The 22,527-nt window shown below is 43.8% G+C and overlaps 1 protein-coding gene across 21 annotated transcripts in view; it reads right to left on the bottom strand.

The window, feature by feature from the left end:
- DCUN1D4 (defective in cullin neddylation 1 domain containing 4) overlaps positions 1-22,527 on the bottom strand; it is a 78,226-nt gene that overhangs the window by 45,426 nt on the left and 10,273 nt on the right. For 14 of the 21 annotated variants that reach the window (XR_014812429.1, XR_014812427.1, XR_014812428.1 and 11 more), the window contains exons 2-3: positions 6,725-6,795; positions 6,509-6,548 (exon numbers count right to left, since the gene is read on the bottom strand). The exons of 3 other annotated variants lie outside the window; for them this stretch is intronic. Coding sequence is in view for 3 of the 18 variants with exons in the window: in XM_005666642.4 (XP_005666699.1) it covers positions 6,509-6,548; positions 6,725-6,795 (111 nt within the window). In the remaining 15 variants the exon portion in view is untranslated. Of the gene's footprint in view, positions 1-6,508; positions 6,549-6,724; positions 6,796-21,202; positions 21,316-22,527 lie in introns of those variants that run through there. 4 more of the 21 variants (XR_014812432.1, XM_021101206.2, XM_084972037.1 and 1 more) reach the window with 1 other exon arrangement.

Genomic DNA, 22,527 nt, shown 5'->3' with positions numbered 1-22,527 from the left:
TTTCTGGTAAAGCTTCACGAATCATTTTTCCAGGTGTAAAACCTAATTCGTATTTTAGCCCCAAATCCTCCCAAATGTGGCATTTTATCCTTTCAAGTATTCACGTGGCATTTGCTCCGACCTCTCCATTCCAATCATCAGCATGAGCGAATGGCTGTTAGCATCCTTCCCAAAGAAACATGTCTGTTCGTCCCTGTGCCCATTACACCTCAGGCACCCACTGGCTCACTGACCCTCTTCCCCACCTCACAGGAACGATAAGTCCAACTCCTACCCCAGTGAAACAACAAAGGACAACATAGCAGAGCTCCACAGGGAGAACCCTGGAACCCATGATCATAGTGGAAAGTTTCAGGCTATCTATCTCAAAAGCAATGTTTTAATGCTGAGGAAAACAAGTCTACTTAAAATAACTGGCCAACACGAACCAGGGCAACAGAAATACACAGAGAATACACAACTCAAGGTGTGGTGGCCCCAAACCTGCTCCCCTAACCCCAGCATGGCTCCAGGAATCCTACTGGAACAAAAGCAACAACTTCAGGTTTTTAAGTTCATACCCCAAAGTTTGCAGGGTCTCATTGGTTTGGAGCGTATCAGCTGGTTCCCCTGCACAAAGGAGCTAAGACAGCATCTTAGTACAGTAATAATAAGATATATACATTACTGAGAGTCCTACAGTAGGCTCTCAATAAATATTTGTTGAACAAATATATTCTAAAACACGCTTCTAAAAAAAAAATCAGTATTTTAGTAAGTCAAATTCTTAAAAATCAGTAAATTTCCAGAGATTTGAAATACCTATGAATAGACACACCACCACTTCGGATTTTTCCCCCCATTTGTCATTTGAGACAAGCACTTGACTCCAAGTTTCGTGATAGGAGTTTTTCTAAAACACAAATATTCAAGAATGTTTGCTTCTTAAAATAACTCTGTGATGTCTTTTTATAATAAAAATACTGAAATCTAGGAATTCCCTTGCGGCACAGCAGGCTAAGGATCTGGCATTTATCACTGCAGTGCCTCGGGTCAGGGTTGTAGCATGAGTTCAATCCCTGGCCCAGGAACTTTCACATGCTGCTGGCGCAGCCAAACACCGAAAAACAAAAAAAACCCCTGAAATCTAAATGAATGTTTTACAAATCTGTATTTATTTAAATCATTAAATTTAGACTTTACTTAGAACTTGTATCACTTCGCCTCTCTTAATTAAACTTTATTTTTAAACTAAGAAGGAAATTTAGTAAGCAAATAATATAAATGCGAATGTTATGGAATGCTTATCCACTTCAAAGAAGCTTTGGCTATTTTTACCCATTACAAGTATCTACTTAGATACAAATAATCTGACATTACAGGTAGTGGCAAAACATCAAGGCTGATGTCTTAAATTAATAGCCACAAAGTACTTTCAAAGTTATCTTCACAAATCTGAGAGATGCTGTTACCACCCTAATTCTACAAAGAAGAAAACTGGCTGATAAAGTTGAGCACCTATTCGATAAATACTTAACGAGTAAAAGCAACTTCCTAACTAACTTTAAGAAACCCAGAAATTCGTTTGAAATGTTTAGAGCTACAAGTTTTCCATCTCTGCCAATTACTCAAGAAAAAAGTGATGACAAAGATTTTAAGGCTCCACCTTAAATCTCATTAGAAACATCTGGCAGGTACTTGTGAAAGAGGAAAAGCCTTTTTATTATAATAATAAAGAAGGAGGAAGAGGAAGAGATGAATAATCTCAACTAGTAATCCCCAAAAGGCTCCTTATCACAATAAGTATTCTGGGGTCCCATCTATAATGTTTCTACATTAGATGGACAGTGACTCTGAAATCAACCCTCTCAACTCTCCCATCATTAGAAGCTCTGTCTTGATGCTGAGATGTTTGTGAGCTCAAAAGACAATAAAAATTGATTATAGCTTTTCACCCAAAGGTTATGATTTGATTCAGGCTTATTATTTTTTTGGGGCCACCTCCACAGCATGCAGAATTTCCCAAGCCAGGAATTGAACCTGAGCCACAGCAGTGACAGTGTCAAATCCTTAACCCCTAGGCCATCAGGGAACTCCCATGATTTGAGTTCAGGTTCATTTCTTTTTGGTTCAATGTTAAAGAGAACAAATAAACTGTTCTATTGACAACATTTTCAGATGAATCAGGAGTCCATGAATACAGCTATTCTTCCTACGTTAAAAAATCAGAAATACCGCCAAGATTTTTTTTTGTCCCAGGAAAAAAATCAATTTTAAAGAGCAATACGAGTTCACCTGGAAGAGACCAAAGACCTATGCGCTGGCTGTTTTGATAATGATTTAACTAATCAAGTTATTCTTTTTTTTTTTTTTTTTTGGCCTCATCTGCAGCATGTGAAAGTTCCCAGGCCAGGGATCGACCCAAGCTACTGCAGTAACAACACCAGATACTTAACCCACTGCGCCACAGGAGAACTTTCCAAGCATGCTATGCTCAATAAATGGTATCTAAGTAGTGCTCTACTGCTTTTTTAAAAAATATTTTTTCTTATGAGACTCAAATAAAAAACGTCATTCATTTTTTTCTAAGACATATTAAATTGTGTGCCCAGTTCCTAGTCATCCCCAAATAAGAGGTCTATACAATTAGAGAATTTTTCTGACTTTTCCAAACTTAGTATAACTGCACGTTCCAGGACAAAAATTTCACTCATTTTCATTTTAATAAGGCTGTGGTATCACATAGCCTTGACTCACTTAATAACATTTTATATGGTTCATTCCACCACTTCAATACTTTTTTTTTTTTTTTTTTTTTTGTCTTTTTGCCATTTTTTTTGGGCTGCTCCTGCGGCATACAGAGGTTCCCAGGCTAGGGATCTAATTGGAGCTGTAGCCGCTGGCCTACACCACAGCCACAGCAATGCGGGATCCCAGCCGAGTCTGCAACCTACACCACAGCTCACGGCAACATGGATCCTTAGCCCAGTGAGCAAGGCCAAGGATCGAACCGGTAACCTTATGGTTCCTAGTCGGATTCATTAACCACTAAGTCACGATGGGAACTCCCATCAATACTTTTTACTAGCTATTTTACCTCACTTTTCACTGAGCAGTGTCACAAAAATAAAGCAATCAAGTTGACAAATAAGACAACTTGAGGCATTTTAAGACATTTTACCAGTACCTAATATTTTATTTCATTTTCTTGAACAGATCACTGAACTACTTGCTTGCTTCAGTCAAACTATTAGTGTCTCAAAGCACAATTCTTATCCTACTACTTGAGACCAAAACACTTCCTTTCCTTTCTCTCTAAATCCTCTCTGGGTTTTCAAACTCACTCTCAGTACTGTGAGCTACTTCTCCAATGCTGACATATACTCTCTCTCTCTCCTTTTTTCTTTTTTGGTAAGAGGAAGGTTGAAAGCACTACAGAAAAGTGTTAAAGGAAACAGAGCAGGAAGATACTGGCTTCTTTTGCCCTTAGTTTGGCTCTTCCATATACAATTGTTATAGAAACGGCTCAGACTACCGGTGGGCTAAGAGATTCGAAGAGGCACTACAGTGATGAACCTTCTCAGATTTCCCAACATTACAGATTTTCTGTTGTTTAATTTTTAAAGTGTACTCTGTCAGATGTGGTAATCACAAGTGATGCTACAACCAGATGGGGAAATGTCAATGAAATGGACTACTCTGAGAAATGACGAACGCTGATTGACCCTGACTGGCACGTCCGGGGTACCAGACACTGCGCCAGCAAGTCACACACCAAAAAGCAAACACATCCACTGTCACGGCTCCAAAAGAGGAGGCGTGAGGCCAAATACACCCCCTACTTTCGTCTTCCTTAATTATAGCTTACAGTTACTAAACTGCCACCTTCAGGTGCAATATTTTGATGTCAAATAACTATAGGAACAGTACTCCTTTAACTCCAAAGTTCAATGTTGACTACATAAAACTTAAGACTCAGAACTAAGATATTTTATTACCTTAGCCAAGGGAAAGACAACCTTACAAACACAGAATTCAGTTCTAAAAAAAATCAAAACCACACTAACTCTAGTTTAAAAAATCTCCAATGCCTACCAATGTATATTGTTCCAGAATGAGAGAGAGAAAAGTGTTTTTTCCCTGAACTATTCAAACTGGCCCTAAAAACTGTACTCAGCATTACTGATAGTAGCTAAAAGTTAAACACTTAAATGTGCTGTCAATAGAAACATATTATGATACATCCATGAGACAGAAAATCATGCAGTCATTAAAAAATAAAGTTCTTGTGCTGTTGTGAAAAGACCTCCAAGATACAATGAGTGACAAAAACATGAGGCACCTAGAAATGTATACCTGTATTGTGGGAGAAAAATATATCATCATCACCATCACCATCATTTGAGAAACAAATACAAGAATAGAAGAGTTACCTCTGGAGCGTCAAGGGTAGAGTACTAGTGGGGGATGGGAGCTAGGGCTCATAAAATGGGATGGAAACCTGTGCTTTTTACACTTTTTTGACACTTGATTTATTTATTTTATTTCTTTATTATCTTTTTAGGGCCGCACCCACAGGACATGGAGGTTCCCAGGCTAGGGATCCAACCGAAGCTGTAGCCGCCAACCTATGCCAGGGCCACAGCAACACCAGATCCAAGCCGCATCTGTAACCTACACCACAGCTCACAGCAACACCAGATCCTTAACCCACCGAGCAAGGCCAGGGGTCGAACACTCAACCTCATGGTTCCTAGTCAGACTCATTAACCACTGTGCCACGATGGGAACTCCTGACACTTGCTGTAAAACCATGTGCACACATTGCTTTTAAAACGATTAAGGGAACTGTTTTTGACTGCCTTTGACTGACCTATATTTACGAAAACAGAAAGATGAGGAGAAGGGACCGTCTGTGGCCTGGCCCTCTAGGACACACTCCCCTTTCTCTCATTCCCTCCCTGGAGGAAGGTCTGACCTCAGCAGTGATCGGGGGATAGGAACTGAGCAGAGGGGCCCAGCCTCTCCTGAATGCCCTTTCAGATCAGCCTGCCAGCAGAAGCTAGAACCCCTGCACTGTCATAGGCAGGGAGGAGGTTAGAGAGGGGCTGGAAGGTGTGCTATACTTAACTAGCTGTGGCTGGACTGTGTGCAAGGCTAGCTACTCAAGGTGAAAAATACTGACAAGCCTCTGCATTCCTGCTGCTCACCTAAGCTGCATTTTCCAACAGAACTGCTACTTCAATCTCCACCTTGTGCCTAATGTTCAACTGATTCTGAACCAATCTGGGAAGGTAGGGGGAGAGTTCTCAACCCCAGCAACATCCAAGACACACCATTAAGTAAAAAATTAAATGAAAAAAGAGTGATGCTATACAGTTGGATAGTACTATATTACATAGTACAGTATGAGCTCATCAATGCTACATTTTAAAAAACCCGCTACTACAGAAATACATGCAGGTAACAAAAGTGTCTGAAAGAAAAAACATTAAATAGCATGCTGGAGTTCCCTGGTGGCCTAGTGGCTAAGACTCAGTGCTTTCACCACTGTGGCCTAGGTTCAATCCCTGCTCTGGGAATTGAGAGCCCCTGTGTTATCACTGCATGCTACAGCTAAAAAACCCCCCAAAAACCAAAAAACAGCATACTGGAGGAAGGCTGGATTGGGAGACATGAAGAAGGCTTTCTATTCCATTTGCTTGTGTGCTATGCACAAGACTCTAACAAGTATGTATTCATATATTACTGTGGTAATTTTCAAAAACTGTAAAATATATTTTAATAACTTTTGCTGAAAGTTTTCATAACTACAGATCAAGTGCAAGTTTCTGAACTTAAATGATCAGCCACAGTTTATAGAGAAGTGTCATCCAAGTGTGGTCTCCAGATCAGCTGCATCAGCATCGTTTAGAAGCTGGTTAGAAATGCACTCTGGGGAGTTCCCATTGTGGCGCAGCAAAAACGAATCCCACTAGGAACCATGAGGTTACAGGTTCGATCCCTGGCCTGGTTCAGTGGGTTAAGGATCCAGCGCTGCCTTGAGCTGTGGTGTAGTTTACAGAAGCAGCTTGGATCCTGAGTTGCCGTGGCTGTGGTGTAGGCTGTCAGCTGTAGCTCCAATTCAGCCCCTAGCCTGGGAACTTCCATATGCTATGGGTATGGCCCTAAAAAGCAATGCACTCTGGGGCCCCATCCCAAACCTACAGAAACTGAGGGTGGAGCCTAGCAATCCATTTGAAGAAGCCCTCCTCGGGTGATTATAATGGCAGCTAGAGTTTGAGAAGCACAGGAAGAGAGAATTATTGACAGTAATCAACTTTCAATTTGCCCATTCAGAAGTCCTCAGGACCTATACAACACACACACACACACACACACACACACACACCCACCTACCCATCAACTCATCTTACATCTCAAGTCAACAAACACATGCAACATACATTCTTAGCCTACACACTTAGGTAGCACTTCTCCTTCATAGGAATTTTATTTTAAATTAAGTAGTGTTAGCATGTATAGATACCTGTTTGGTGATCGTCTTGGCCAACGTCTTCTGTTAGGTTCTGCAAGAAATACATTCATTATTACCAAGAAGTCACAGACCATACAGTAAGTTTTAAAATGCAGTATTTTCCTAAACAACGGTTATCGTAACTTCCGTAATCTAAATTTTTATCAAATACACTTAAAACAAGTACTTTAAACAGCTGGTAGTTTTGTCTTCAAAAGATCGACTTACTAGCTTGTTAAGGGTGTGGTAGATCTTATGAATATTTGCCAGTGTTGAGAGATGAGAGTTCAGCTGAAAGTCTTTAAAAGAAAAAGGGGAAAATTCAGTGTCATTTATTTCCCATACTGCAAAGACTATTTAAAAAGCTCAGAAGCGAAGACATAAAAATGTTTTGACACAACTGAATACTATCTCCATTAATTTGATACTTATTAGTAAGACACAACATGCAACTATCAATTGATCTCCTAGAAAAAACACGTGACAATAAAATTAAATTCCCAACCGGATGTTCAAGTTCATGAAATTTTCATGTAAACTGTAAAGTAAGACAAAAATACTTCAGCAGTTATAATATCTTATCAGCAATGAACTTGAGCTTCATAGAAAAATAGCAATAATGCTAACAAATTAATCAAGTCACACAGATAGAAGACAGATCGCAAATGAAATGTGTGCACTTTCTTTCTCTTCCCCAGAATTACCAGCACAACAAGCTCTTGGCAAGAAAGGAACAGGAAAGCATCTCAATCATCCAGCATTTCTCACAAGATACTTATTTTATTGGCTCTTATACAACACAGAACAGAAACGGAGCCTAAGGGCCTCCCCCTCCTATTTAACAAACACCAACAGATGAAAAGCCTGTCCTGCAAGCTCTGGGTGAGAGGCAGGGCCCTGGGATGGAGTCTACAGTCACTTGCCGCTGCAATAGGAAAATGCACCAAAGGATCAGAAACACAGAGGCAGAACTCACACTCACAGAGAAACACGACCAAAGCAAAGACTTCCTCCACTGATCATCTCTAATCATTTCAGAACTGCACACCCAATCATAGACACAAGACAAAATAAGCTGCTCTATATTACAATCCTGCACAATACACAACTCGAAGTTAAACTTTTAGGCTTTCGCATCTCCAGTTTCAAATGTTTTTCATAAAGTTAAGTATGCTTGCCTACATATTAGGCTATGTGAATACAAACTGTAAGTCTATGAACAGAAGTTCCTGTTGTGGCTCAGTGGTTAACGAATCTGAATAGGAACCATGAGGTTTCAGGTTCGATCCATGGCCTCGCTCAGTGGGTTAAGGATCCCATGTTGCTGTAAGCTGTGGTGCAGGTCGCAGACGCAGCCTGTAGGCTGGCGACTACAGTCCCAATTAAACCCCTAGCCTGGGAACCTCCATATGCCTCGGGTGCGGCCTTAAAAAGACCAAAAAAAAAAAAAAAAAAAAAAAGTCTATGAACAGATGCAAACTATTAATTTCGAATGAACAGACAATAAGGTCCTACTGCACAGCACAGGGAGTTATATTCAGTCTCCTGGGATAGATCATGATAGAAAATAAGATTGCTAAAAAAAGAAAGAATATATAGACATATATGAGTCACTTTGCTGTACAGCAGAAATTGGCACATTGGAAATAGTACTTTAATAAAAAATTAAATGTTTTTTAATGTCTGTGAAGAGTCTCATATTGGAATAAGCATCAGGAGTTTCTGCTACGGCACAGTGGGTTAAGAATCCAACTGCAGTGGCCCAGTTCACTGCAGAGGTGTGTGTTCAATCCCTGGCCTGGCACAGTGGGTTAGAGGATCCGGTATTGCTGCAGCTGTGGCTCAGATCCAATCCCTGGCCCAGGAGCTTCCACATGCCTCAGGTAAGGCCATAAAAAATTAAATTATACTGTATTAAGGTTAAATTTTATTTATTTATTTATTTTTGTCTTTTTGCTATTTCTTGGGCTGCTTCCGTGGCATATGGAGGTTCCCAGGCTAGGGGTCTAATCAGAGCTGTAGCCACCGGCCCACGCCACAGCCACAGCAACTTGGGATCCGAGCCACGTCTGCAACCTACACCACAGCTCACGGCAACGCCGGATCGTTAACCCACTGAGCAAGGACAGGGATCGAACCCTCAACCTCATGGTTCCTAGTCAGATTTGTTAACCACTGCGCCACGACGGGAACTCCAGGTTAAATTTTAAAAGTAAACACTGAAGGAACAAGCATCAGGAGACGCATTTTCATAAGATATAAGGATTTACATTAGTTCCTTGTCTTTACTATCATAAAGATTAGTAGAGATTAGTCTGAAAGTGACCTTGAAAAGATACTGTAACTTTCCAAGTTATGCCATTCTGATAAAAAAGAAAAAAAAAAAAATCTCACTTCACTGGAATATTTTCTTTGGGACACATGACAGATGCAAAGAGCAGACACTACAATACAAGCTGTTTCTACTGGTGCTGAACTCTCCGGGCTGCTGCTTAGAATCTGGAAAGCAAGCTGACCTGCCTGCCAGTATTAAGAAAGCTTTACTTTCTTTTCTACATTCACACCAGGAATCCAGATCTGGGCTGGCCTGGAGGGCAGGGAAGCCAGCAGGCAGCAGAACCCTGACATTCACCCATCACTGTCAGGAGCAGTAGGCTGTCCATGTCCGCCTACAGGGGCATGGCTCCAGCCCACCCAGCACAGCCCATGGCCTGACACCACGGGCACAGCCATGGAGAATGAGCCAAAGAATCAGAGGTTTTGGCTGAGAGACAACCAGAGCAGGACCTCAAATATAGACCAGTGTTAATTTTTCGGCATCTGAATGATTTAGCCAAATTTAAGGTAAATGATGACATAATGTGTGCAAAACCTTGATTTTCCATCTTAATTAGTGCAACTGCACAGAAAAGAATTAAAAAGCATTTGGGGTGTTTGAGGATATATGTGTGCATTTATTTACTTATGCTTAATAGTTCATAAACCTGGACGAGGGGCTCTAAAGCTAGAATCGCAGTGCCCTCCTGACTTGCAAAGGCTTTAGGGAGCTTCATCTCCCGCTGCCCTCTCCCCTGGCATCTACTACCAAGCCATAAAGCCCCTTTCTGTACTCTCTCTATTAAAAACCAGACGACAAATAATACACTATATAAACATCTTAAAATATCGATCAAACTCTGGGCCCCCCAAAAACAAAAACAGAAAACTTAAAGGTCTAGATTCTCTCGCCACTGAGGCCACACAAAAAGGAAAGAGAGAAAGCAGTTTGCAAAGATCACTGCAGCAATGAAGTCTCCAGACACCTTCCCCATGCTATACCACCTTGATGTTAATTCAACTGTCAAATTCACATAGGAGGCGTTCCCCTTGTGGCTCAGCAGGTTAAGGACCCGACGTCTCTGTGAGGATGCAGGTTTGAGCCCTGGTCTGGCTCGGTGGGTTAAGAATCCAGTGTTGCCATGGCTGTGGTGTAGGCTGGCAGCTGCGATTTGACCCTTGGCCCGGGAACTTTCAAATGCTGCATGTGTGGCTGTAAAAAGAAAAAAAATTAATACAGGAGAATCTAAAAGGATTTAAATCGCTAAATCTTTACACACACACACACACACACACACAGCCTCTACCAAGAACCAAAACCACGGTGCTTTACCACCTGGCAGACTAACAGATAGTTTGAATCTCATATCTAATAGTTATTTAACCTAAACCCTTTTTTTTTTTTTTTGTCTTTTTGCCTGTTCTAGGGCCGCTCCTGAGGCATATGGAGGTTCCCAGGCTAGGGGTCGAATCGGAGCTATAGCCGCCAGCCTACGCCAGAGCCACAGCAACGGCGGATCCGAGCCATGTCTGCGATCTAGACCACAACTCATGGCAACCCCGGATCCTTAACCCAGTGAGCGAGGCCAGGGATCGAACCTGCAACCTCATGGTTCCTGGTCAGAATTGTTAACCACTGCGCCACGACAGGAACTCCTGACCTAAATCTTAACATCCTCAGCTGTAAAGTAAGATTACAACCCTTGGATGGGGCAGACAGCCAGTGTTAATGCCTGGACCATAGTAAGTGCCCAACAAAGGATATCAATTATCACTGTGCCATCTTCCATACCACACAGCTACTAAAACGGTCTCTCCTTTCTGTAGGTCCAAGCCAAGCCCCACATCAAAGATGTCAACGCCGGTGCTCCCTCTGACTGAGGCGTGCGGCCTGCAACATCTCTGCAGCCTATGATGGCATTTCTAGGTCCATCTACCACCAACTGATGGCATGATGGTGGAAGAGCAATCACCTCAACAGTGGAGAAAACACACAAGGGCATTTAAGATCCGGTTCTGTACCTGAAGTTTCACTTCACAGGCAACGGGAGTAACAAGGTTCATTTCACACATCACCTGTGTCAGTAATTCTCTATTCAATACCCAGTGTCTACTACCGTAACCACTTCATCACCATGTCACCACAAAAAAAAAAAAAAAAAAAAAAAAAAAAAAAGGAAAAAGAGAAGGAACCAGCAGCCTGAATAGAATGGTTCCACCAAGGTAAGAAGCTAAAAAGTAGGCACAAATTCAGGGGAAAAAAAAACCAAAATGGCATTAAAAGACAAATCCACAAAGGTTAACACATATTGAATTTATGGTTCATCTGTTCAGTGCTCAGGGCAAGGAACAGACCTTGAAATCTAAATAGATTTCACATCCTTAAGGATTAGATGGAAAGGGTAAAGATCAAATGCTTTACAGAAAACATATTTAGAAAAGTACTAACTGATTCATAAAAATCTCCTCCTGCTCATATTTCAATTCCAAAGGATAAGCGCTCGGTTAAGTCAACTGCAGTCTATGATCAAAGGCCCTCCACAGTTAAGCAGCCACTGGGTCTGACTCTCCCGTGTGACATGCAAACCCTACACTCTAAATTAAAAGTGACAAACGGCTCTGCAAAAAGACACAGCCAGCCTCATAAACAGCTGGCCTGTATTATCTTCTGTGTATTCTTACAATGATCAACAAATGCTGACTGGGCAAAAAGTTTTCCAATTTTTGTTTGTTTGTTTGTTTTGGGGTTTGTTTTTTTCCAGGTGTGTGTGTGTGTAACTATCATTTGCTGTGACCTACATAACAAAACACAAAAATATGAGAGGGTCAAAGTCTACCTCCTCCAAACTACCCTGGGTATAGAATCCCACAATATACACAGCAACAAAAATATTAGGAATGAAACAATTTCTGGTAAATTCCACAATGACCATCAAGCAAAAGAATCAAATTTAAGAATCAATAGTCCTAATAGGAGGTCACTTCCATAAGGGGGTCAGAAACAATTTAAATACAAAAAAATCCTAACCTTTCCTTTATGCCATGAAGAGTCACTTGAAAAATATAGTTGAGGGAGTTCCCGTTGTGGTTTAGCAAGTTAAGAACTCGACTAGTATCCATGAAGACGCAGGTTCAATCCATAACTTTGCTCAGTGGGTTAAGGATCTGGCACTGCCCTGAGCTGCAGTGCCGGTCGCAAATACAGCTCGGATCTGGTGTTGCTGTGGCTGTGGTGTAGGCCAACAGCTGCAGATCCAATTGGACTCCTGGCCCGGGAACTTCCGTACGCTGTAGGTGCAGCCCTAGAAAGAAAGAAAAAAAAAAATCTAAGTAAGTAAGTAAAATAAAATAGCATATAGTTGGGAGGTGATTTCAATTCTAACAGCAACAAAAAGCAATCATATATATAAGAATAAACTTAAATATGCAACACCCAAATGAAGAAACAATAAAAGTTTACTGATACATAAATGCAGTCATATCATATTCCTCAAACGGAAAGAAGCAATATTTTAAGGTGCTCACTTTGCCCTTTACTAAACTGCAAATTAAATGCATTCAAATTCCTATTCTCCTTGCCTCCCACTTCCCTACCCCAAAAAAAGGGGTGGGGAAAAAGGAAGGGAGTCGGAAGGGAGTCGAGCAAGCTTGACATATTGATTCTAAAGTTCATTTGAAAGAACAAACACGCTTAAGTTGCCAAGAAATTGCTGAAAAAGAAGAAATGAGGAAGGACTTGCCCCATCAGATAGCAACACGTAATATAAAGCAGAGGTTGGTACACTCTCTGAAGAGAGCCAGATTTTAAATATTTTAGGCTTTCTGGGCCATTCAATCTCTGTGGCAACTACTTTGCTATTACAGCTCAAAAGCAGCCATAAACAATACATAAGCAAATGAGTGTGGCTGTTCCAATCTAACTATAAAAAAATAGGTGTCGGCCCAATTTGGCCTACAGACTTCAGTTTGCCAAAGCCTGGTATAAAGGTACAATGATTACTACAGTACGGTACATGTGCAATAAGACAAGTCAGTGGAAGAGAGCTAAGAAACATGTCTGCATGCATGTCTGTACGCTTGTCTATATGAACACGTACAATTAATATGATTAAATGCCATTTCAAATCAACGGGGAAGAGAGACTTATTCAGGAAACAGGGGCAACCAGCTCTCACATGGAACAATTAAAATTAATTCCGGAAGTTCCCATTGTGGCTCTGCCGCAACAAACCCAACTAGTATCCATGAGGATGTGGGTTCCATCCCTGGCCTCGCTCGGCGGGTTAAGGATCCGGCGTTGCTGTGCTATAGTGTAGATGGCAGACAGAGCTCAGATCTGGCGTGGCTGTGGCTGGGGCAGAGGCCGGCGGTTACAGCTCCCATTCAACCCCTAACCAGGAAACCTCCATGTGCTTAGGGTTCAGCCCTAAAAATAAATACATACACACACGCATGCATACATACATATGTAAATACAGTAATTCCAACCTCATGCGAAAGTTACAGATGGAAGGGGAAGGTCTTCAAGGCAAAAGAAAAGCGCTTACCATGGACTTGGGGCCCTGCACACTCCACCTCTACCCATCTATCCAATCTTCTCTCTTACTCATCCTCCCTTTGCTCACTCTTCTCAGTCACAGTGAGCTTTCTACTGTTCTGTGAACACACCAAGCACACTCCTACCTCAGGGCCTCTGCATATGCCGTACTCTTTGCACTGAGCCCTCTTTCCTCTAAAGAACATGGCTTGCTTTCACACTTCACCAGGTTGTTATGTAAATTTCATCTTCTTACAGAACCTTGCCAGACCCAACAAAGAGGACCCCTTCTTCACTATCACTTTGCCATGCTTTACTTCTCTTTATGGCACTTGTCCCACTTGGTGCTATGTCATATGTGTCTGTCATCTTCGTCTTGCCTCGGAATGTAAGCTTCACAAAATCCAGAACTTGATCTTGTCCACTGCTGTATCTCTGGTACCTAGAGTAATACCTGGCACACATCAGGTGCTCAATAAATACTCAAGGAATAAATGAATGCAGGTACAAAGGCATCAAGACTTAAAATCAATACATTCAGGACATTTCAGCGCATTCACACCAAAATATCTTCCTATGTGAGGGGCAGCATGGTAACAGAGGGGACTCAAAAGGCAGGCAAGGTCGGAAAGTGGCGGCTCTGCATCCTGCTTACAAGTTTCATCTCCTAAGGACTTGTATTTCCAACTGGCCATCAGAGGGTGTGCAAATATAATAGATAAACGTGGCACAGTCAAGCAGCAGCTCAACAGTCATTACCCAATGGTAATTTTTCTACAACTGTTCTACATGAAAACAAAAACATGGCACAAGACTTGAACGAAATTTCACCAGCCTGGGTCATGCTCCCAGAATCTGGAGTACTTAATTGTGCCAGAGCAGGACACCGGTGAAGTTTCAGAAGCACTGCTCAAGTCTGGGTGCCACAGGAAGTGTTTTAATCAGTTGTTTAGAAAGACTTGCCCTACAGCAAGTGCGCCGCCTGGCTTTAGAGTGGCCTTTCACGAAGTCCCTGGGAGTGACGGAGGTGTGAAATGATGAGAGCCCACAGCAGCCTGTGGCAGGAAAGGCAGTCCGTGGCAATAAACGTGCAGACAACGTTCTGAGGGTACAATGGGATCGCAGGACATCCGCATTTGACACACACACAAAATTAGCTGGGGGAAAAGAAGAGAGAGAGAGAAGAAAAGTCAATTGTCCTGGTACCTGCCCTCGAGGCCTCTGCTTAAAGAGCAGGAGACAGCAATACGAGCCTGAATGTCACTGGGCTGGCTCAGTTTCCATGTGCCTGTCATACACGTGCATTGCACAACCCGGTGTGAGGCAAGGATTTAAAGAGATGTATTTTTCATAACCTACACAGAAGCCAGCTGCTTCTGATGGCACCTGGCTGAGGACCCAAGATCTGTTCTAACACAGGAGGAAAGGACTGCTGTAAAACTGGAGACAATCTCCAATGAGAGGCACCTTCTGAAACTATTTCCAGTGGTATTTTTTGTTTGTTTGTTTTTAGGGCTGCACCCACAGCATATAGAGGTTCCCTGGCTAGGGGTCGAATTGGAGCTGCAGCTACTGGCCTACACCACAGCCACCAGATCTGGGCTGCATCTGTGACCTCCACCACAGCTCACAGCAATGCTGGATCCTCAACCCACTGAGCAAGGCCAGGGATGAACCCCCGTCCTCATGGATACTAGTCGGATTCACTACTGCTGAGCCACGCCGGAAACGCCCAGCCAGGAGCATTTTTAACACTGGCGATTTTCACCTTACATACGAACTTTAGAACTAACCTCTATACAAAACATGACTGGGAGGAAAACCAGAAGACTGCTTTCAGGAGCTGAGAGGGAAGCTTAACATTCATGTCCTTTTGTCTATTTCGCCTCGAATATTCCCCTGGGGAGTTCGCGTTGTGGCTCAGTGGTTAACGAATCCGACTAGGAACCATGAGGTTGCAGGTTCCATCCCTGGCCTTGCTTAGTGGGTTAAGGATCCGGTGTTGCCGTGAACTGTGGTGTGGGTTGCAGACTTGGCTCGGATCCCATGTTGCTGTGGTTGTGGCGTAGGCCGGTGGCTACAGCTCCGATTGGACCCCTAGCCTGGGAACTTCCATATGCTGCAGGAGGGGCCCAAGAAATGGCAAAAAGACAGAAAAAAAAAAAAAAGGAAATTCCCCTGGAGCTAGGAAAGCTGGTCCCAGTAGGGTCAGACAAGTAGCAGTGGCCAAGATAGGGATAATTCACATCTTTCAATTCCCAATCCAAAGCTCCTTCTCCTTTCTAACTTATCTCTGATGAGAGCAAGTGTCTAGGTATCTTCACACTCCAGCAGGGGAAACAAGCAGGAGCACTTCCCATGCCAGGATGTTCATAATTAAGCACACAAAGCTAGAGGACCTTGGTATTGGATAAAAAGACAGTAAAACTGGTGAACTCGAAAACCATCTACCAACTCTTTTTTTTTTTTTAAGAGAAAAGACGATGAAAAAAAGATACCTAACACCAATGTTATTTCTCTTTCACGTACACGTCTTTCCTCGTCACTAAAGATTCCCGAAAGTACCTTATTACTAGCTCAACTTCAGCCAGCCAATCAGTGAGCGATGCTCCCAGGTACAAAAGTTTTGAATATGGCACTATCCACACACACATTTATAAATATATTTTGATGACAATTAAAATGATGAGCTCAGTAAAGGCTTTTGGGGTGGGGGACAGAATAGGGGGTCATTATCATGTCACTGCCAAAAAAGTGAAACAGAATTGGACAAAATTAAAGGTTATCAGCATTCATCCTAAATGTTGCTGTGGCAGGACAGGAGCATGACCTAGAGGACTCCATCTCTCTAACTGGGACACCCCCACCCCCCACCATGGAAGGCTCAGGGGTTCTCCAAAGCCTGGGTTCCATGGCCCATCCTCTGAAACCTGAGTGTTACTCAAGCGATATGAGAAAAGGAAAAAAAAAAAGTCGCCATTAAAGCCAATGGTGTACTGTTGTTGAGGTTTGCTGTTTAGGTTTGCCCTTCCTTCTGGAAACAGAAACCCTCTTTCTTATACAGGTTTCTGATACTCTGAGGATACAAATGTCAATGAAAGGAAGACAGACCCTTTCCAACTACGAAGGACATACAATGACTTTAGATGGCAATCATGATTTGGGATTTGTGGACGCAGCATGGAAGGAAAAGCTCCAAGTCTTCAGCAAGTCCTAAGGCCTAAATCACCATATTTCATATATTCCTATCTTTATCCTTTGTCATTCCCCCTGGAGCCCAAGAATCACAAGGACAGGGACTCTGCTTTGTTCACCACTGTATCCCAAGACCCAGAACAGCACAAGCCTAGCATGTAACAGGTACCAATAAACAGGGGAATAAAAGCTTTAATAGCAGTCACTGGATTTAGTGATGTGGACGTTACTCTGTGACTGCGGTGAAGATTGTGATGACAGAACTGAGGCCGTGGATGGAATGGGCCAAGGATGGAGCAGGAGGTGAGGGATTAGACTATGTCAGGCACAAACAACTGTTCCAGAAGTTTCACAGAAATGCATGTGGGATTGAGGGAGTGTTGAGCTTGGACTCTATGATGGTGAGACTTGAGCGCGTTTAAAATGCAATGTTCAATTTGCTTATTAAGCAGCCTGGAAGTTACAGAAGCTAGGGTGTAAAGAGTAGGTCAGACTGCAAGTCAGGGTATGAGCTCAAAGATACACAGTATATGTGATTTTTTAAAAGTGCAAAATGCAATTTTAAGTAAAAAAGATCATTAAAAATGAGTTTTAAGAGTTCCCTGATAGTTCAGCAGGTTAAGGATCCGGCATTGTCACTCCTGTGGCCCAGGTTCAGTCCCTGGCCCAGGAACCTCCACATGCTGTGAGGGTGGCCAAAAAAAATGAATTTTATCTCAACATGAGATAACTCAAAATCTACCAAAAAATGAAGTCTACTTTTGACACTATAAAAAGTTGATTTCAGTTGGTATTAGAGATAGCAATTTACACTTTTCCATGACAAGTCATTTAGCTATGTGAGATGGCACCACAAGTATATATCTCATTTGTAAAATCGAATTTATTCACATTTCAGGCTGAATTATTATTATTAATATTATATTGCTTTTTAGGGCCACGGCCGCGGCATACGGAGGTTCCCAGGCTAGGGGTCGAATCAGAGCTACAGCTGTTGCCACAGGCCTACGCCACAGCCACAGCAACATCAGATCCGAGTCGAGTCTGTGACCTACACCGCAGCTCACAGCAATGCCAGATCCTTAACCCACTGAGGGAGGCCAGGAATTGAACCCACAACGTCATGGTTCCTAGTTGGATTTGTTTCTCCTGAGGCCATGACAGGAACTCTAAGGCTGAATTATTAGAAAAGACAAGTCTTCCACACAGCAAAACAAGAAAAAACTAAAAAGCTGAGTTTGTAGGTCAGCTTCATACTACAGGCCTGGCCTTGTTAGAAGGAGGAACTCCTTGGTCTATAAAGTGATAGTAACAGTGCCGGCCTCATAAGGATACTGCAAGGACCAAGAGAACTCATGCTGCAAGGTGCTTAGTACAGCACCTGGCACCTGGCAGGTGCCACCTGAGCGCAGTTGTGCATTGCAGGGTGGGGATGGCCTGAGCTCTCTGCCCACTGCAGGGCCCAGGGGGTTGGGCGTGAGGGTTTGAGCCTCTCCCCCCACACTCCAAACCAAACTTCACTCATACAGGAAGATACTGAAAATTCACCCAGTAGCTGCACATTAGAACCTGGGGAGTCTGAATAACTGCCAGTGCCCAGGCCCCAATCCAGATCAATCAAATACAAACAGGGCTTCTCAGAGTTCCCACTGTGGCTCAGCGAAAACGAATCTGACTAGCATCCATGAGGACGCAGGTTCCATCCCTGGCCCTCCTCAGTGGGTTAAGCATCTGGTGTTGCCATGAGCTGTGGTGTAGGTTGCAGATGAGGCTCAGATCCCGTGTTGCTGTGGCTGTGGTGGAGGCTGGCAGCTACAGCTCCGATTCAACCCCTAGCCTGGGAACCTCCATATGCTGTGGGTGCGGCCCTAAAACAAACAAACAAATACAGGGCTTCTCAAGCAGCCCAGGTAACTCTAAAGTGCCACCGGAGAGGAGAGTTCTACTCTCCCGACTCAATCCCGGCTGGCGGGCAGCCAATCCACATTGGAGCTCATTATCTCAGCCCAGGCCAGAGTGGGGTCCAACTCATTCACCAGAACAATCAGCTGGTGAAAAAAAGACCCAAATCCAGGCTTTTCAGGGAAGCAACAGAGCAGCAGTGAGGAAGCTGTTTAGACCATCCTTCTCATCAATAAATGTTTGCCGGAAAGGTGAGCCTGGAAAGGGAGGCAGGTCATCGTAGGTGACTCAGCGCTTTCACCGAACACAGGATCCAAAGGGAAACCATCCGTGCAGGCCCTGCTGCTGGCCTTTTCCTCCTACCTCTCCCAGGACCTGTAGAGGAAGCTGGGAGAAGCCACCGCACGAGACAGGCGGCAGGACACCTAGCACAGCCTGGGCCTGCTGGAGCCATCTCAAAGGAGTCGGCTACTTTGGGACAGCCAGTCTGGCTGCTCTCCCAACGTGACAGGGTACAAAAGGCCCTAGATTCATTCTCTTCACCCTGCCCTACCCACTGAAGCACACTGATCCACTCCATCGCTCAGAGTAAAATTCGCCCTTTAATCTAATGTTAGAAGGGCCCAGATTTAGGTTAAAGAGCGCAGCCCTGGGTTAGAGTCCCAGTTCTGCAGCATCCTGGCTGAGGCGCCCTGCCTGTAACCCAACCTCCCTGTGTCTCAGTGTCTCACCCGTGGAGCCAGAACAGCAGGCCCCTCTTCACAAGGCTATGGTGAGGATTCAATGAGACAGTGTGTGCCAAGCGCCGGCCCACGCTACGTACACGCTAAGAAAGGCTCACTCTTCATCCTCACTATTAAGAACATAGAAGAGACTAAGGCTCAACCTAGAAGATCAAAACGTTAAGACTGGGCAGAAGGGATAGCAAGGTGACAGGTCTTTAACATACACAAAAACGACATTGGTAGCTCCACTAAAAGGTAAATGGTACATTTTCTGGCTTTGCTGCAATGATGTGAGCTATCTTTTATATTTAAAAATAATATGAAAAGTATGTGTTTAAAAAGTATTTAATAGAGATCAGGTATCTGTTTAAAATGAAATCGAAGATTAAACATGACTATTTCGGATTTCCCGTGGTGGCACAATAGGATCGGCAGCCTCTTGGGAGCACTGGGACCCAGGCTCCATCACTGGTCCACAACGGTGGATTAAAGTGGGTTAAGGTTCCAGTGTTGCTTTGGCTGCAGCTTAGGTCATGACTGTGGGGACCCAGGTTCGATCCCCGGCCCACATTGGTGGATTAAAGGGGGTTAAGGTTTCAGAGTTGTTTTGGCTACAGCTTAGGTCACGACTGTGGCTTGGATCTGATCCCTAGCCCAGGGAACTCCATCTGCCGAGGGGCAGCTACAAAAACAAAGAAAGAAAAAGGGAAAGTATGGCAATACTTGTCTTTGCCGCAATCAGCTGTCCAACTAGAATCCATTTTTAAGTGCCCACCGTCACTGTAAGAAGGCAGCAATGAGGGGAAGAAGAGGAGTGGGAAAGATGGAATTCATAGACCCCAATCCGTGGCGACTCGCTCCAAGAAGAAAAGAATCAAAAGCAAAAAGAGAAAATTGGATCAACCAGCTCAGCTGTCATCATTTATGGGCCAGTGACAAACAGAATTCCCATACACCTGTCCGGTTACCAGAAGGATTAAATGAAGAGCACAAATAAAATAGGACTCTTTCGCAAGCAGTGGTGGGGCACTTAAACCCTGGAGTCAGAATGCCTGAGTTAGAGTCTCAATGCCCCGCCTACCATCTATGTGACCTTGAGAAGGTCAGCTACCTTGCTGCACTTCAGCTTTCTTGTCTGTAAAATGGGGATGCTAACAGTTTGTACACCACCTATTTCAGAGGGCGGGGATGAGGATTCTATGGGTCAGTGCAAGCAGGGCAGCTGCAGCTGCCCTGGGATAATCACAGCATGGATCTGTGGGTGTCAGCCGCTCCCCAGCCCCGTGTTCCTCCTCTCTCCCTGCACCCCACCTTCTCCGACTCCTCTCTCTCCCCTCCGACTCCTCTCTCTCCCCTCCCCTTCTTCCCGCTCAGAAACCCTCCCTGGTGCCTCTTTTCAGCCCTCCCCATTTGGCTCGGAAGCCCCCTCCCACCCCCCCCACCCCCCAGGCACATACCCCCTTTCTTCACATAATACAACTCCAAAGCTAAAGCTTCATGACAAGAGCTAACCTTGGTCTAATTTCAGTGACTCCCGGTTTGTTCCCAAAGCACTCCGGGCACCCACCTACCTGTGCCCTGTCCCCTGTTCAACTGCCCAGTACCTCTCTACCTCCACTACCAAACCCACTGGAAGGAGGCACCTTAAACACAAGGACCAGGCTCAGTGTTTGTTACAGCAGCGCCTGGCAATACGAGAAACCTCAAAGGTTTGGTGAATGACTACATGACTCACCAGGTTCCTTTCTTTCTTACCTCTTTTCCTCTCGAGGGTCTCCCTTTAAAGCCTAATGTGGAAATTGTCATTCCATGGTAATCATTAGCAATAAAAAAAAAGTGCCAAGCATTTCTCCAAAGACGTGTGTTTTATCTCATTTAATCCCCAGGATCACTTCTTCCTCTCTACTCAACCCCCAACTCCACTCCAAGCACACCAGCCTCTTTGCTATTCCTCAAATACAGCCCCGCTCCCCTCTGCCCATCCCCAGAGCCTCTGCATTTGTGTCCCCACTCCCTGGAAGGCTCCCTTACCTCCATCAGGCCTTGTCTTAACACCTTCTTAGTGAGGCCTTCCCCTGACCAAGCTGTAGAAAAATCACACCCCCTGCCCGCCCCCACAGGGGCACCTGTGCTCTCCCCTTCCTGGCTTCAATTCTCCTCTAATGAACTTATCACCATCTGATGTACTACGTGACTCACCTGCTTATTATCTGCCTCTCCCTGCCCCCCCCGCCCAGAATGAGACCTTCAAGACAGATGAAGAACACAGCAGCCTGACACATAGAAGGTGTTCAATAAACACTCCATACCCTGCAGTAGGTACTTCTTACGCCTGAGGAATCTGAGGCTTCCAGAGCGTGGTTGGGTAATGTATCCACAGTCATAGAGCTAACAGAGGCAGAAGAGGATCTGAACCCAGGTATTTTTTACTCTAAGGCCCATACTGAACTACTATGCTTTCCTGCCTCCCCACCTGACCCTGATAATGATTAAAAGACATCATCGCATCCAAGGAGCAAATCCTAGCATTGTATATGCCTCCGGCCAAAGAGAAGCAAGAAAAGTCATCCACCAGAAAATCCTTCAAGGGAACAAGTCATCTAACTCAAGCCAATTCTATGCGGTAAAGTATTAATTATCCAATCTATAATTTATACAGCAATGATAGGTTTTTTTTAATTTAATAGTTCAATAAAGAGAGGTGATTACACCTTTTTATACTGTAATGTCCCATGAACAGTAAAATGAAAAATCAACTAAGCCTAAGATGATATATATTTAAAGCCAAAAACTGGAGTTCCCGTCATGGCTCAGTGGTTAACGAACCCGACCAGCATCCATGAGGATGCGGGTTTGATCCCTGGCCTCACTCAGTGGGTTAAGGATCTGGCATTGTCGTGGACTGTGGTGTAGGTCACAGATGCGGCTCGGATCTGGCATTGCTGTGGCTGTGGTGTAGGCCACAGGCTACAGCTCCAATCTGACCCCTAGCCTGGGAACTTCCATAGGCTGCAGGTGTGGCCCTGGGGGAAAATAAATAAATAAAAAAACTGTGGTGGGAGGTAGGGAAGTACTGACCTCAAGGGATAATGAAAGCATTCTATATCCTGATTTTAGTAGTGGTTACACACACACACATTTGTCAAATGGGTACAATTATACAGAATGCGAAATATACTCAAAGTCAACCAAAAAGCAATTAGGACTTTCAGATATGATTTCTGGCTAAACAAAATCAATACTCTACCAATATTATTTCCATATCTAATACTTCCAAAAATTGGGGGGAGTGGTGGAGGGGCAAGATGTGATGAGATTACAGCAGTGAAGAGCTCCCTATAGCAACATCAGTGGGA

Source organism: Sus scrofa, chromosome 8 (assembly GCF_054392235.1).
Source record: "Sus scrofa isolate SSC_HxYL_T2T_F1_AM1 chromosome 8, Sscrofa_HxYL_maternal_Yorkshire_Landrace_v2.0, whole genome shotgun sequence".
NCBI lineage: Eukaryota > Metazoa > Chordata > Mammalia > Artiodactyla > Suidae > Sus > Sus scrofa.
Note: the sequence above shows the minus strand (reverse complement) of the source record. Positions and strands in the feature narration are given on the sequence as shown.